This window comes from Sus scrofa, chromosome 6, assembly GCF_000003025.6.
Source record: "Sus scrofa isolate TJ Tabasco breed Duroc chromosome 6, Sscrofa11.1, whole genome shotgun sequence".
Classification (NCBI taxonomy): Eukaryota; Metazoa; Chordata; class Mammalia; order Artiodactyla; family Suidae; genus Sus; species Sus scrofa.
This window is the reverse complement of record NC_010448.4, coordinates 135,997,914-136,014,390: the sequence shown is the minus strand read 5'-3', so window position 1 is coordinate 136,014,390 and position 16,477 is coordinate 135,997,914. Positions and strand designations below refer to the sequence as shown.

At 39.8% G+C, this 16,477-nt stretch overlaps 1 protein-coding gene across 3 annotated transcripts in view; it reads left to right on the top strand.

Moving 5' to 3' along the window:
• AK5 (adenylate kinase 5) overlaps window positions 1-16,477 on the top strand; it is a 274,707-nt gene that overhangs the window by 6,195 nt on the left and 252,035 nt on the right. For 2 of the 3 annotated variants that reach the window (XM_021096460.1, XM_013996169.2), the window contains exons 3-5: window positions 5,191-5,286; window positions 9,648-9,817; window positions 9,915-10,028. In XM_021096460.1, coding sequence (XP_020952119.1) covers window positions 5,191-5,286; window positions 9,648-9,817; window positions 9,915-10,028 — 380 coding nt within the window. Of the gene's footprint in view, window positions 1-5,118; window positions 5,287-9,647; window positions 9,818-9,914; window positions 10,029-16,477 lie in introns of all 3 variants that reach the window. The other variant, XM_003127921.6, reaches the window with a different exon arrangement.

The following is a 16,477-nucleotide window of genomic DNA, read 5'->3' as shown; positions in this document are numbered from 1 at the left end:
AGGTGCTCAAGAGAGTACTTTTAGCCAGTTACCACACAGCACACCACTTAGTAAATTACGGCTTAGGTGAACAAGATGGTATTTTTGTGAGCTTGAAGTGTTCATACACCTTCCCAAAAGAGCTAACCTGCTTCCCAAAGTGTCATCACTGGTTAGAGTCTGGCTCAATGTCAAATCCATGCTCTATGCTCTTGTTAAATCAAGTGAGATAAATAGGAGGAACTTCTTTTCAAACCTGAAAGCACTAACAAACTGTAGGTATTACTGGATTCATGTACATCTTTAAATTTAAGTCTAAGAGGATATGACATTCACTTAGTCGAAAAGCTGTTCTTAGGCTGGTTATATAAGTGACCATTTTGTGACCAAACGAAATCTGAATGTTTCTATTTTATACCATTACTTGACTAGATTATATTTAAAGCCAAGCAGGCCAAGTATGTAATAGAGAATGGTGGGGACTGTGGTCAAGCTAGAAGACAGAACTAGAGGAACAGTCACTGTCTAAAGGCAGTCAAACACAAATTTTGGGAAAATGTCAAGCTGAACGAAACACATCTATGGGCTACACTCGAACCAAAGATGACCAGTTTGGAACTCTTGTTGATCTAGCAGGATAAGATAAAATAGGAATGGACAATGTAGGCTTAATTTTCATTAGATCTGAAATTGCTTGTTAGTTTTAGAATCTCCATACCTTCTAATACTTTACCAGAATTCCCACTCAGAGATCTTTTAATTAATCATCAAATAGAACCTTTCACATCTTATGATGACAAGAATGTTGTCTCCCATTGCCCTATATCTGGAACTTATGCTAAAATATAGAAAATAGTTTCTAAACTGATTTATCCTGGGCTAATAAAATTGTATTTTATGAAATGCTTTACACATTTGTGCTTTGTAGGTTTTAACTATGATTTACAAAATAGCTTTTTGAAATCAACAAAATTACTAACTTCCCTATAACTTATAGCATTATTATTACTTCTAGAAATAAGTGATTCATGCATTTTTCTGGAATATTGGCATAGCTATGCTAATATGTAATTATTATGAAAAATTATTCTCTGAAATGAAACATTTTAATAATTTTAAGCACATTACCTTCCTAAGTAAAAAGATGATAAAAGCAAGGATAAATTATTAGTTGACAATTCTCTGAAGCATTGTACTCTAGATGTGAGATAAACATCCATTTTTTTTCTTTGACATATGTATACAGTTGAACAAATAAATATCATGAGTAAGAGTCTCATGACTCCAAATATCCCTCGAGCTTTTCTTTTGGAACATTTCATTGTCATCTTACACTCAACATGTCCAAAACCAAACATACCATATTTGCTTCAAAACCAGCACTTTTTCTAATGTCCATGAAGTCAGTCAGTGAGTCAGTTGAGCAATAACATAACCATTTATTGAGTACTACTATGTCTCAGACACTCTTTTAAGACTAAGCTTTCTTTCCATCAAGAAATAAGAAACCCGGCACCTGTCCTCATGGAACTCTCAGTGTAGAGATGAAGTCAGGCATTAGACATAAATTAGAAGTACAATGGATGCTTTAGGAAACACCATATGCTATAGGACTAACCATATTAACAGACAATGGATCCAACCAAGGCTAGGGTTCAGGGTAGGCTTCCTGGAAGAAGTGTTGTGCCACTACTCAGAGACAGAAAGCTGAGTGGGTGTCAGCTAGAGAAGGCTGGAGGAGATTTGAGAGTATACTAGGGTACAGAGAACAGAAGTTCCTGATGTAGAGGAAGAGCCATGATAAAGACAGGAAGGAGAGAAGTGCAGTATTTCTGAGAGAGAGGGCAGAGAGATACTACCTGAAATGCAGTCTTTCCTCATTCTTTTAGACTTGATGCCTGGCAATTGTTTTTGAACTGTCACCTTCCTGCATCACTCACATCCCCATCCGAGTCATGTCCTTCATATCCAGCCACTCATTTCCGTTTCCCTTACTTCCCCTAAGCCCTCACGTCTCACTGTGAATTCTTTAACAGCCTCCTGGCTGCTACTCCTTCTGCTCCTAGTTTCTTCCTGTTCAGATCCATTCTAACCATCACTAGGTTCATTTTCCTAAAAACGCATTTCATGTTTAATCATGTCATTTCTCTACCCCCCTCCCCCCAAATCTCCACTGACGTTCTACCAGATTAAAGCTCAACCTTTTACCCTGATGGTCATGGACCTCCACGTTATGACCACACTCTACCTACCCATCTTCTGGCTTTTCTCCATGGCATCATCTATTTCAGCAAGACCATTCTCTTTGTTATTGGCTCAACAAATATTTATTGGACACTAACTTTGTGCTGAGCACAGTTCTAGCTCCCAGAGGTACAGAGATCTAGATGGTATGGCCCCTGCTGTCATGGAACTGGCTGTAATGGGAGAGGACGAACCATGAGTGAATAAGAGACCTCTCAGATGGTGAAGCAGTAGGTGCTGTGCAGAGTACTCTTAGAGGTGATGTCCTTGAAATTCACTGGGTGGCTCCCCTAGATTAAAAGGTCAGTAAAATCCTCTTATAAAGGGGACATTGAAGCTGAGCTATGAATGACAAGAAGCAGTCAATCATGGCACCCACAAGGGAAGAGCATTTCAGGCAATGGACTGTGAGGCCGGGTGTGGAAGCAGAATGATAGAGTCTACTGTAGTAGCCCAGGTAATGATGGTGACTTGGGAAGAGTTGCGGTACTGTAGACGGAGAAAAATGTATGCACTGGGGATATGTTTTGGAGAGAAGTCAACAGGAATAGTCATGAAGAGTGAAAGAAAGTAATCAAGGGTAACACCCAGAGCTTTGCCCTGTGTCGGGGAATCATTTCTGTTTCAAGGCAGAATAGGATACTGTTGTTAGTGCCTTTCCTGACATAGCCCTTCCCAGAATTTTCTACAGAATATCCACTGTCACCTGTAGACTACTTCACTCTCTTTGTGGAACTAAAGTAAGTCCAATGGGTCAGTAGTCAATGACCTCATTTGTTGTATCAAAAGAGAATGGAGGAGTTCCCGTCGTGGCGCAGTGGTTAAGGACTCTGACTAGGAACCATGAGGTTGCAGGTTCAATCCCTGGCCTTGCTCAGTGGGTTCAGAACCCTGCGTTGCCATGTGCTGTGGTGTAGGTCACAGATGCGGCTCAGATTCCGCGTGGCTGTGGCTGTGGCTGTGGCTGTGGCTGTGGCCGGTGACTACAGCTCCGATTAGACCCCTAGCCTGGGAACTTCCATATGCCATAGGAGCGGCCCTAGAAATGGTAAAAAGACAAAAAAAAAAAAAAAAAAAAAAGAATATCCACTGTCACCTGTAGACTACTTCACTCTCTTTGTGGAACTAAAGTAAGTCCAATGGGTCAGTAGTCAATGACCTCATTTGTTGTATCAAAAGAGAATGGAGGAGTTCCCATCATAGCACAGTGGTTAACAACTCTGACTAGGAACCATGAGGTTGCAGGTTCAATCCCTGGCCTTGCTCAGTGGGTTAAAGATCCGGCGTTGCCTTGTGCTGTGGTGTAGGTCACAGATGCGGCTCAGATCCCGTGTGGCTGTGGCTGTGGCTGTGGCCAGGGGCTACAGCTCCAATTAGACCCCTAGCCTGAGAACTTCCATATGCCTCAGGAGCGGCCCTAGAAAAGGCAAAAGGACAAAAAAAAAAAAAAAAAAAAAGAGAGAGATAGAGAATGGAAAGTTCTTCCTGATCCACACCCCCAGAGGAGATGTGAGCATTATGTCATGGTCAAGTCCAGTAGTCCCCTTAGCCAAATTTCTCAAGGAAGGCCAGGTGGTTTCCCATCTCCTTTGTGCAGGTACTTGTTTGATAGAGAATTTCTGTGCCTCCAGCAATATTCTCATCTGGATGAGGAAGGAAGGATTGATCCATGAACCAAATAAATCAACAACTAGTTGAGACCATCTCCCTCACTTGAGCTTGCCAGCTCTGTCCTCTAATTTACTTGAATGTGTCATTTGCATTTCTGACTCTGCGTCTTTGTGTTTTTTCTACCAACTGTCGTGTTTTGTTTCTACATTTCATCACCTGCACTAGTCTTTTGAGGTTTGAGTTCTACCTCTTTTGCAAGTCCTTTCCCACCACTCCATCCCAAATGTTACATACCCATTCATTGAACTCATGCGGTGGTTACTCTAAGAGATATTCATTTTAGCACTTATGCTGCCTGGTGCACACACTGCTGTCAGATATAAGCATATGAGCTCTGGTCTGTAAACTCTTGAGAAGACAGGACTACATTGTATTTTTATGCCAAACCATCCTCAGCACACTCACATGTCTGACAATAAATGGTAAACATTTGTTGCCATTGTAGATATCAGCTTGAATCTTCATAGTTACATTTTTAAATCAAGGAGGTTAAAGGTAATAATTATTGACAAAGTAAAGATAAATAATGTTGAAAGATATCCCACATGTAGAAATCATTTACTCTTTTACTTGTCTTGTGCCTTAAGTTTTTGTGCATTAGGCCACCAAGCCATTCCATTGAACTATAGGAGAGAACCTGGATTGTAGTGACTGTGTATCTGAATTTATGCATAAATGAAATATATTGTGCATAATAAGTATTGGCTCCATGAGCAGCTGCATGTGGTTGTCAAAGTCATGAAGATGTGCGCTACACAACTTTAGGGAGCACTGTTCGAAGAGACCAGGATGTATACCTAGCAAGACTAGGTATCTAGTCTAGTAATTACCATGTAAGACTAGACAGTACTTAGAAAGATTCCTCCAGGGCAGAGGTTGGCAACCTATGACCCAGAGTTCAAGTCTGGCTCCCTGCCTGATTTTCCAAACAGAGGTTTATTGGAACACAAGCACATCCATGTGTTTATGTATTGTTTATGACTGCTTCCCTGCTGTGGACACCAAGTTGAGTGTGAGCCTCTATATCCCTCTAAGCCCAAAGTATTGACTGTCTGGCCCTTTAAGGAAAACTTTGTTGACCACTTTAGGGGATGGGAATCGTCTTCCATTTGAAGAAAAATCTAACTCATTTAGTTTTTAATTTTCCTAGACTAACCTGTTTAGTGCAAAAAACATTTTATTGTGCTTTTTTTCCCGTTTCAAAGTTATCTTACTCTTTTGCAGTAATGCCTGAAAATTCAAACTTTCCATATCGGCGGTATGATCGGCTCCCTCCAATCCATCAATTCTCCATAGAAAGTGATACGGACCTCTCCGAGACTGCGGAGTTAATTGAGGAGTATGAGGTCTTTGATCCTACAAGACCTCGACCCAAAATCATTCTTGTCATAGGTATGAGGACAGAAAGCGAAATTCTCATATTATTATTCACTTTGTTTACATATTTACATTTCAAAAATTGTGTTAACTATATATCATATTTGCAAAGGCGTAGTTGGATAAAGACAAACAATAGAAATGAAAGCTCAAGAGAGAGTAGATGGAAATATTTTTAGCATAATCATCAATAAAATATAAATTGTTATAGTTATGTAATCTAATCCTATGGCACTGTTATAGAATCTCATTACAATGTCATAGACAGTCTCTGTAATGAATCAAAACTAAGTAACCTCTTCAAGATTTTTATTGTCTTGTGTTTTTATCAGATTAATTTTAACATAGGTAACTGAATCCATTCGGTGTTTTCTAAATATGATGTGCTTTTTCCCCTTAACTCAACAAACTGAATTTTTATTCATTATTAACCTCAGAACAAAAAATAAATAATAACAGTATGTTGGTAGAAACCGATATAAACAAATCTGCCTTATGACAGACTGGAACCTACAATAAAATCTAAGTTTTGATGTTTTTAGACAAGTAGGTCTAAGCGAAAGTGTTTCACACAGCATGTAATATCTGAGTATTAATCAAAATAACAAGGATGATAGTTCATTTTTAAAATTGCCACTAAGAATCTTATATTGACTATGAAAAATATCAGTCTGATGCCATTTCACAAGGAATAGATGTTGACAGTGTTTTAAGCATTTTTGCAAAATGCATTTTTGACTACTCTTGAAAATTCTAATTTTCTCAAAAGCTATAAAACTTATGAAGAGGGCTGTGAATATGCAACATATGTGGTCATGGTCTCACTTTCCATTTGACTCAGCTTTCAGAGATGACCAGAAGCAAAAATCTAGTGTGAGATATTCAAAGCTATTCTACCCAGTAACTGTTAACAGAAGGCCAAATGCGTACAGCCCCCAAGCAAAGAAGTATTGCTTCTAAACGATGTAATGATGATGACAAGGGGGGGAAAAGACTTGCAAATAAACTGCCAAGCTTAAAAAGAATTTAAGTGCACCAGGCTAGAAGGAGTGATATTTGTATATCTCTAAGTGTAATGAAAATGAAATTGCCTGTATATTTAGCCCTGAATTGTTTAAAATAATATTGTAAAAAGAGTTCAGAAATCAGCCTTCTAAAACTCAAAATATTCCTATCGCTTACAGCAGCCACTATTATTCCATAAATCTCTATCTATTCTAATTCTTGTGCGTGGCTTAAAAAGCTAGGGTGCTTACCTAGAAGACAAGGAAATGCTTTGTTAAAAGACAGAGCTGCAGGTGAAGAATAATTGGAAATTATTCCATCATTTTATGATGAGACATTCTTTCAATATTGTTTTTCTTATTGTTGGTAAAGTATTGGTGATTATTAAAAGGAAGAACAAGTGAAGGCTTAATTGTCCATGAAAAAGTTATAATACCAGGTTGCTCTTGCATGAAACAGCACATTTATATGAATTTTTGTGCATTGTGAATTTTATATGAGAATGATTAAAACATTTCAGTAAACTAAGATCTATGGAAAAGATATAAATGCTTAAACCTTCTCCCCTTCCAGTTTTTCTTCACTCAGTAAAATCAGTTTGCCTCCCAAGCATGTGATTTTGGCTTTAGACTTACTTGATGTGTTGTAACATTTTACATATTACAAGAATGATGCAGAACCAATGAGTGTAAATTACTTTTAGAGGATTGAGATAACAGAAAACAGAAGAAGCTGAACCTTGGATTATCTGAGAAAATTGGGGCAATTTTATGACTTGAGTAATTATAAAATAACTGTGCTGAACTTTACAAATTTTTATTAATTCTGACCATTTGGTATATGGTGTTACATCCAAATAAACAAAATATCCCTTCTGGCAACACTGAATTTCTTTTAAAAAGTTGGTCTTCCTGGAGTTCCCATCGTGGCGCAGTGGTTAACGAATCCGACTAGGAACCATGAGGTTGCGGGTTCGGTCCCTGCCCTTGCTTAGTGGGTTAACGATCCAGTGTTGCCGTGAGCTGTGGTGTAGGTTGCAGACGGGGCTCGGATCCCTCGTTGCTGTGGCTCTGGCGTAGGCTGGCAGCTACAGCTCCGATTGGACCCCTAGCCTGGAAACCTCTATATGCCTCGGGAGCGGCCCAAAGAATAGCAAAAAGACAAAAAATAAATAAATAAATAAAAATAAAAAGTTGGTCTTCTTGGCACAGATATGAATGAATCTCTTATGTTAGCATAATCATAAAATCTAAGAGTTATATGGATCCTAATATTTATAAGTAGTAGAGATAAAGAAATATAACAAAATTAAACTCACTCTGGTTTTAGTGAGCCCAGAGATTCATTTGTTAGGAAGCTTCTAGCTCATCCAATAAATTAATGCTATTCTCTGTCAGTTGTGCTAATCTTTTTTGTTGCTATTGTCTGCTACTGGCTCCATTTTATATTTTGTTTTCCTGGAAGTGCCATAACTTTCTTAGCATGTTTGAATTTAATCCAGTAGAATTTATAATCTCTTATTTTGATGATTTGTGAGATCAAGTATGGAAATACAGTTTATAAAAGATAACTTGCATTCTTCAGAGAGCAAATCAATTTGAACTTGCTGATGGTGCTGGTCATGTAATTTTTTTTTTCTTCAAGCCAATCCACAGTTTGACCATGGCTTAAGAGGCCAAAAGCAGTTATTTGGAACCAAAACTTACTTTTGATTTGGAAAGTAATGACATTAATCTCCTAGTCATTTATAATATTAAGTCTAATAGGATTGGGTAGAATTTCTAGAAAAAGAATGTCAAAAATGTAAAGAAATTTCTATCCTTAGTTTAATAAAACTGTGAAAAGGCAAAAGCCAGTTTTATTAGGTGCATTGGCATCGGGATTAAGGAAAGGGTCTCCATATATGACTTGATCTTAGAATTCTGCACATTAAAATTTTTACGGAAGAAATAAGCCCTCGCCAACCAAGTCCACTTGCTCAGAACTCTAATTACAAAAAACAAAATAAAGCAAAACAAACACTTTTCTACTTATGTTATTTGTGACAAGAATAAAAATATGTACTAAATAATGATATGTGCTTCAGTAAAAAAAAAGCATATGGCAATGGTTTGTAAACATTTTTTTCAGTGATTAATTGTGATTTGAAAAAATCTTTTGGATCTCTAGTCCCTCAATTTGAATGCAAACACACATTGTTATGCAATGCAGAAACCAATTAAATGAACAAATTCATTGAAAAATAATAAAATAATGATATGTAAAATGATTTCTACTCCCCAAAAAACTTGATAAGTTGAATTAGTAGGGAGAACATCAACTCACTTTTCTATTGAATTTTTATTTTCAATATTGCTTAATCAATTATATTTCAATGAATATTACCTAAAACAGTTCATTACTTATTATAAATTGACTTTTAAAAATACTTTGTGGTCAATCATCTATGATTAAGTACTTGAAAATGTTTTATTTTTATAACTGCCAACAAATAACAAACCAGACTAGCCTGATTGTTATGTGCTTTATTTTGAAATTTGCTGACTTTAGAGTCTGATTAGTTTAGGTTGTCTAGAAATATAAATTAAAATAATGTAATGTTGTTTAGAAACAAGATCTGAGGCACACATTTTATTATTATCTGTTATTTTAGTGCTCATGCTTTTAAAAAATAATGTCAGTCACCAATGATTAGTGATAAATTATGTTGCTAAGTATTTATTATTCATACTAACGTATCACAAAGTCAAAAATTGTCATGAGTTCTGTGAAATCATTTCACTTTAAAGACATCTTCCATTCATTCCGCATATTTATTGTGTGAGATTTCTTTTAAACTTCAAGAAGATAAGGCAAGGAGATGCATGAGCAGACAGCTCAAAAAAAAGATTTAAATAAGCTATGTCAATATTGGTGTGCCTTTGGTTAAAACGAATTGTTCCTTTTCACAAAACTTCACATTAACTCTTTGTTGGCATGTAACACATCTCTGTCATTATGATCATTGTCTTTTATAGGTCATAGATTTTCCTTTGATTACCAAGAGAAAAAATGATTATTAGAGCTTACACAGCAAAATGGAGACTGTTGCTTCCAACTGCATTATTCAATTTTTAAAATTAGTTGTTTGCTAAAATTGGTAAAGGAAAAAATGTCTCTTTGATCTAATAGAGTCCATCTCAATTTTACTCTTTCCTTGGCTGAGTCTACTCTTGCTCTGCCTTCAGTGGAAGCAGTGAGAATGATCCAGGTAGAACAGTTTCTGTTCTTGTACTGGTCTAGACTCTGCAACTCAAGGTGAAGATGGTTGTTTAAAAGGGTGTTTCTTACATCATCAGAAGGTCACAGGTTTACCTGTTTTTAACTGACAGGTGGTCCAGGAAGTGGAAAGGGTACTCAAAGTTTGAAAATTGCAGAGCGTTATGGATTTCAGTACATTTCGGTGGGAGAACTATTAAGGAAGAAGATCCACAGTACCAGCAGCAATAGGAAATGGAGTCTTATTGCCAAAATAATTACAACTGGAGAATTGGCCCCACAGGTACTGCTGTATAATGTGCTTCTATTCTACAAAGATTTCTGTACTCACTGTGAGTGTAAGTTTCACTCTAATTTTTCATCTTTTTTCTTTAAAAAAGGAAACAACGATTACAGAGATAAAACAAAAACTGATGCAAATGCCTGACGAAGTGGGCATTGTTATTGACGGGTTTCCAAGAGATGTTGCCCAGGCTCTGTCTTTTGAGGACCAAGTAAGAATGTCTCCTTAATATTTTAAATGACCTACATTTTTTGCTTAAAACTTTGAGATTAATATATATTTCTTGGAAGACTTGCTGTTATTTTGAATGAATGCTGGCCTGAAAATGGGCAAGTGCATTAGTATGGGTTGGCAGAAGGTCTTTTCCTTGGCACCCAGGCTTAAACATTGAAGACAGTCTCTGCCAAAAAGAAAAGATAAAAACTAATAATAGCATTCATTATTTTTTATTGAAAAATATAAATCTCTCTAACCTTTATTTCAAAATATTTTCCCTAAGATTGTATTTTTTTAATCTTTAATTACTTAAAAACAAGCTTTATCCAGTACAGCCCAGGGATGGACAATGTCACCCTACCATTACAGTGTCACCTGCTAAAGAACCCCTCTTCACTGGGGTATGACATACTAAGCCACTACCTATAATAAGGTAGGGTTCAATTTGTCAAAATGTACTCAAATTGAGTAGACTATGCCTGCTGAATACCCAGCAACCTATTTTAAAAGGAAGTACATCATTTAAAATATTTTCTATATCTATTTAATCTTTGAAAAACTAGGGGGACTAATTTTTCATTTATAATGCTGAATTACAAAAATAACATTTTAAGCCCTGGCGTAAAATGTGAATATCCATTAATACCCTCTTTCTATTCCATTGCCTGTCTTATACTGAGGAATAGAAATACCGTTAAGCTTATTGTGTATTTTTCCAGGCTTTTTTTTTTTTTTTTTTTTTTTTTTTTTGTATTTTCTAGCGCTGCACCTGCAGCATGTGCACCTGCGGCCTACACCAGAGCTATAGCAATGCAGGATTCAAGCCGCGTCTGTGACCTACACCACAGCTCACGGCAACACCAGATCCTTAACCCACTGAGCAAGGCCAGGGTTTAAACCTGCAACCTCATGGTTCCTAGTCAGTTTCATTAACCACGGAGCCACGATGGGAACTCCAGGCATTTTTCTTTACATTACACTCTTACACATACACCCATGCATGGCTCTGTGTGCTTGCTCATTTACAAATGCAGTTTTACTTTTCATAGCTATTTCAAACTTTCACCAAAAAGGCTTTTCCAAGTCATGGTGCTATCACTGTTGAATAACAGTATATTTCTCCAGACCTTTTCCAACCAGATATAATTCATATTTAAAATGTTTGCCAACCTGGTAAGTAAGAAACTGTATTTCATTTTTTATGTTTATTGAGTTATTTCTAAGGTTAAGTATATTTTCAGAAACTTAATTGACCATGTGTATTTCTTGCTTGTGCGAATGCCTGCTTTCCTTTGCCCACTTTTCTTCAAATTTGTTTATTTTGTTATTTAGAGAAGCAGTTGACATAACAGTTATTATCAAAGAAGACTAAGTCAAATAAGTTGTCAATGTATGTCTCATATAAAAGAAGTTGAGTTAAGTAGTTCAAGGCCAGGAGGTGGTTTCATGAAACCTGTCTTTGAATATTGACATTCACTTTGGGGGGATGCTGCTGGAATGTTTTTCTCCTCTCCCCAGTTTCTCCTTCCTACAGGAAGTCCGGAAGCTCTGGTGCTTACCCAGCTGAAGGGCTTGGTTCTAATTGCTCTGGCCTTGAGGAGAGAAAAACTAGAAAAAAATCAATTATTTGTTGTTGCTATTGCCATCAAGTGATATTGCTGTTGAAAATGTGTACTATGTCAGCCATTCCACGTGATTCACGGCTATGGTGGAAGCACGATAGCCAAGCAGGCAGGAATTCACACCCAGTCCTGGTCTACCCTACATATTGAATGAAACGCACTTAGTGCGCACAAGCAGGAAAGCTACGTGATTCTTTCCCTCTATTGCCTTTCAAACATGCTCTGAATCTCTCACTTCTCTCCCAGATAATAACTCAGGCAGATCCTATACTTTTCCTGGTCACTTTAAAAGAGTAGCAGATGGAGTTCCTGTCGTGTCTCAGTGGTTAACGAATCCGACTAGGAACCATAAAGTTGCAGGTTCGATTCCTATCCTTGCTCAGTGGGTTAAGGATCCGGCGTTGCCGTGAGCTGTGGTGTAGGTTGCAGATGCGGCTCAGATCTGGTGATGCTGTGGCTCTGGCGTAGGCCAGCGGCTACAGCCCCAATTAGACCCCTAGCTTGGGAACCTCCATATGCCACAGAAGCAGCCCTAAAAGGACAAAAAGACAAAAAATAAAAAAAGCCCAGTCCTCAATTATATCTCAATAAAGCTGGAAAAAAATTTTAATTAGCAAGCCCAGTCCAATAGAAATCAAAAGTTAAGTTTCTCGGAGTTCCCGTCGTGGCGCAGTGGTTAACGAACCCGACTAGGAACCATGAGGTTGCGGGTTCGATCCCTGCCCTTGCTCAGTGGGTTAACGATCCGGCGTTGCCGTGAGCTGTGGTGTAGGTTGCAGACGTGGCTCGGATCCTGCGTTGCTGTGGCTCTGGCGTAGGCTGGTGGCTACAGCTCCAATTAGACCCCTAGCCTGGGAACCTCCATATGCCGCGTGAGCGGCCCAAGAAATGGCAAAAAGACAAAAAAAAAAAAAAAAAAAAAAGTTAAGTTTCTCATTCAGTTTCACATATGTCTGCTATCCTCAGCTTGGGTCTGGTTCAGGCTCGGAAACCTGAATCCTGGAAGAATTTCAGCAGCGGGGGAAATAGCCGAGAAGAGGCAGGAAATGCATAATTCCTCAACAACTCTCTGTGGACACCTGATCACTCTCCAGTTTCTCTCCTATAGCCTGGACATGAGTGATGACCCTTTACCACACTGGGTGAAAGGTCACAGTATTGGTTTGGGGACACCTGTTAGCAAGTTCTAGAAGATGGTCTGGGATCTCCCTGTAGAACATTCAGTCGCCTGCATTGACCACTCTCAGCCACATTTCTGAGGCTTCGTACGTGTTCGTTGTACATGCACAACGTGAACTTTTGGTCCAACTTACCATCTTGGCATTGTGGTGGCCTGGAGGGTCTTGCCCACTGCAGGCAGTGTGGTGGTGCCTGAGGTCGATGCTGCCATTGTTCAGAGAGGACAGGGGCAGAGCTGAAGAGTTGATGTAAAGCCAAGTATTTGGGTCCGCCCCAATTATACCACACCCCATGTAGCCTTAAGCTCCTGGGGTGTCTTTTTTTCTGGTACCTCTTCTGGCACCAAATGGGGGGTGGGGTGGTTTCTATACTAATTCTCCAATCCTCTGACACTAACTAGATGTCCAATAATTGAATTCAACTCTGTCACTAAATATGCAGAGTTAGTGCAGATGGTACAGGTTAAGGCTCAGTCCCACATGACTGCCACCCCCACTCCCTCAACTTCAGACATCATTCAAAAGTCCCAGGGCAACCCATACTTCTGTCCAACCAGCTATGTTTAGACATTTCCACGACACCCCCCTCAGGTTTGACAATTCACTAGACTGACACGCAGAACTCAGGAAAATGCTTTACTTATCTTTACTGGCTTCTTAGAAAAAATACAACTCATGGAACAGCTAAATGGAAGTAGATCAAGGTATGGGATTGGAGTAGCACAATATCCCTGGCCTCTCCGGGTGCACCACACTCCCAGCATGTCAGGATGTTCGCAAACCCAAAAGGGCTCCAGACCTCATCGCTCAAGGGTTTTATAACCCAGTCTCCAAATCCTTGACACCCTCCCTGGAGTCTGGGAAGGAAGACCGAACCTGCCCACCTTCGAATCTCACGTTTGGTCTTTCTGGCCACCAGCCCTATCTTGACACTATTCGGGGGCCCTTCCCTGAGTCACCTGTTTAGCTTGAACTCACATGTAGTCAGAAGGTGCTAATGATGAGCAACAAAAGACACTCCTGTCCCTCCGGAAATGCCAAGTGTTTTAGAAGCTCTGTGCCAGGAACCAGAATCCAGGACAAATACTAAGTAGATATTTTTATTACACTACACTCCCCAAAGGTTTTCTTTTTTCTTTTCTTTTTTTAGGGCCTCATCTGTGGCATATGGAAGCTCCCAGGCAGGGGTTGAAATGGAGCCGCAGCCATAGCAACGCCAGATCCAAGCCGTGTCTGCGACCCACACCACGGCTCACGGCACTGTGGGATCCTAACCCACTGAGTGAGGCCCGGGATCAAACCCGTGTCTTCATGGATCCTATTCGGGACTGTTACCTTGCGGAGCCACAACGGGAACTCCCTCAAAATTTTTCTTTAACCACCTACTTTTTACTACACGTGTGGACACGTATAAACACATATACAGAACGTTTCCCTCAAGACTCCCTCACAGGTCCAGAGGGTACAAAGAGATGGATTTCTGACATCAGCCGTACACTAGTGATAGTAAGACCATTGTAACAAAAAGACCTAACATGGGAGTTCCCGTCGTGGCTCAGTGGTTAATGAATCTGACTAGGAACCATGAGGTTGCAGGTTTGATCCCTGGCCTTGCTCAGTGGGTTAAGGATCTGGCGTTGCCGTGAGCTGAGGTGTAGGTCGCAGATGTGGCTCGGATCCCGCATTGCTGTGGCTCTGGTGTAGGCAGGCAGCTGCAGCTCCGATTCAACCTCTAGCTTGGGAACCTCCATATGCCGCAGGAGCGGCCCCAGAAAAGGCAAAAAGACAAAAAAAAAAAAAACCGAAACTCAAAAAAACAAAAAACAAACCAAAAACCTAACGCGTAGTTGGGCAAAGAAGCGTATTTTTTCTCATAGGGAATAGTGTCCATGTTAACAGTCCTGATTGACTGGGGAGTTTGGAGGGTTCCTTCCAAGTTGTTGCTCTGCATCTCTTAGGACGCCATCGTCGTCCGTATCATCAAAGCAGGGTTGTCATCACAGAGGGGTTCCAGTGGGCATGTAAGGGGAAGAGAACGTGAAGGTCTGAAGTCCCAGTTCCAGAAGTGGCCTCCATCAGTTCTCCTCACACGGTGTCATTGAGAATGTGGATGTGTTGTAATTGTGAGGCAGGCCGGCAAGTTTGGTCCAGCTGGGCAGCCAGGTGCCTGGCTACAGTTCTACGACTGTGGAAGGACGAGAGAACTGACAAACAGCGTCTACCTCAATTTGCCCCTCTGATCATCCAAAGATTTGCCTGCTCCTTCTTCCCACATATAGAATGTGCTCACTCATTTCACAAAAACAGCAGCCCATCATCTAGTTCAAAAGTCAACCATCTCTACTTGATGTCTCGTTCTCTCCGTTATGTCCAGAGTTAACTCCTCATCGCAGCCACCTGCAGACTAAACATCTCAAGTTGTCTTCTTTCCGTGTCAACAATAAACCACAGAGGAGCAAGACCAGGAGAGGCAAAATGAAGGCTCCTCTTCAGGAAAGGGAATTTGGCAATGTATATGATCAATCCTGAACCAGAGCAGATAAATCCTGCAAAGCAGGGATTCCCCTGGAATAGAGTCATTTCCTGGGTTAGCGCATTGGCAGCTCCGTGTTCTCTCTCCAGGAGTAACTCTTGGCCTGTTCTCTTCTGAAGCCCTTGTCCCTCTGAGAAGGTCTCTTGATTGCCCGTTATTCTGCATGATCACATCAAAGTGATTTGTTGGAGACCGTGCCCTCCTTGGAAGCCCTTTTAAGTGTGGAAAAAAACCACAAGCGTTGTCTGGCTAGGCTTATTGTTGCTTTGGTAAGCTTCTGCTCTTTTGGCTTCTAGTTCGTTCCACATACCTGTAACGACTTTCAGAGTTCTTGTCTGGATGTAGATTATTAGCTTCTTTGTTTGTTTGTTTTCTCATTTTGATGGCGGTCACTTTGAGGCCATCTAAAGCAACAGGCTTGGGTGAGAAGGCAACATCCTTAGTCTGGGTTTTGCGGTAAGGCTGGGTCCCTATTTTTGGACGGAGGTGGGTAGTAAATCGGAGTCCTTTGAGCAACTTTAGTCATATCTTCTGCTGTCTGGAGGTATAGAAGCAGTTGGCTCTTTCAATCTTGAGATGTCTTAAATTACAGGAGACTTTTTTCTCTTCATCTGCTTACCAATTGGTTAGTCCTTTCTTGAGTTGATCTTATCATATGTTGCCAAACACAACAGAAACCCGTCAACATATACTAACATTCTAGCTCTTTCTAGCCGTTTCCTCCCCAGCTATGGGCTCCATAGGAACATGATCAGCCTTCCAAGTGATCACAATAGTTACACCAATTATTTTACAACTGTGTAACAAGGGGTCAACTTACAGTCTAAAATATCTGTGCCCTTACTGCTCAAGAAAACTGATACCATGTATTTTAGTTTTTGATGTAGTAGCATCCTCTTCATATGACTGTTGTATTATTTGGAGTAAATCCAATATGCTAGAATAAAAAGACACAATGATTCAGTGGCTTAACACAGAAACTTATTTCCCTTGTATGTGACAGCCTCACCATGAGTGAGGGTGCTCTTTCATTCACAGCTTCAGCCTCACATTTTCTCACTGATGCAGGTTCTTTCCAAGTTTTGTTCCTCCAAACCATAGGGAAGTGGTT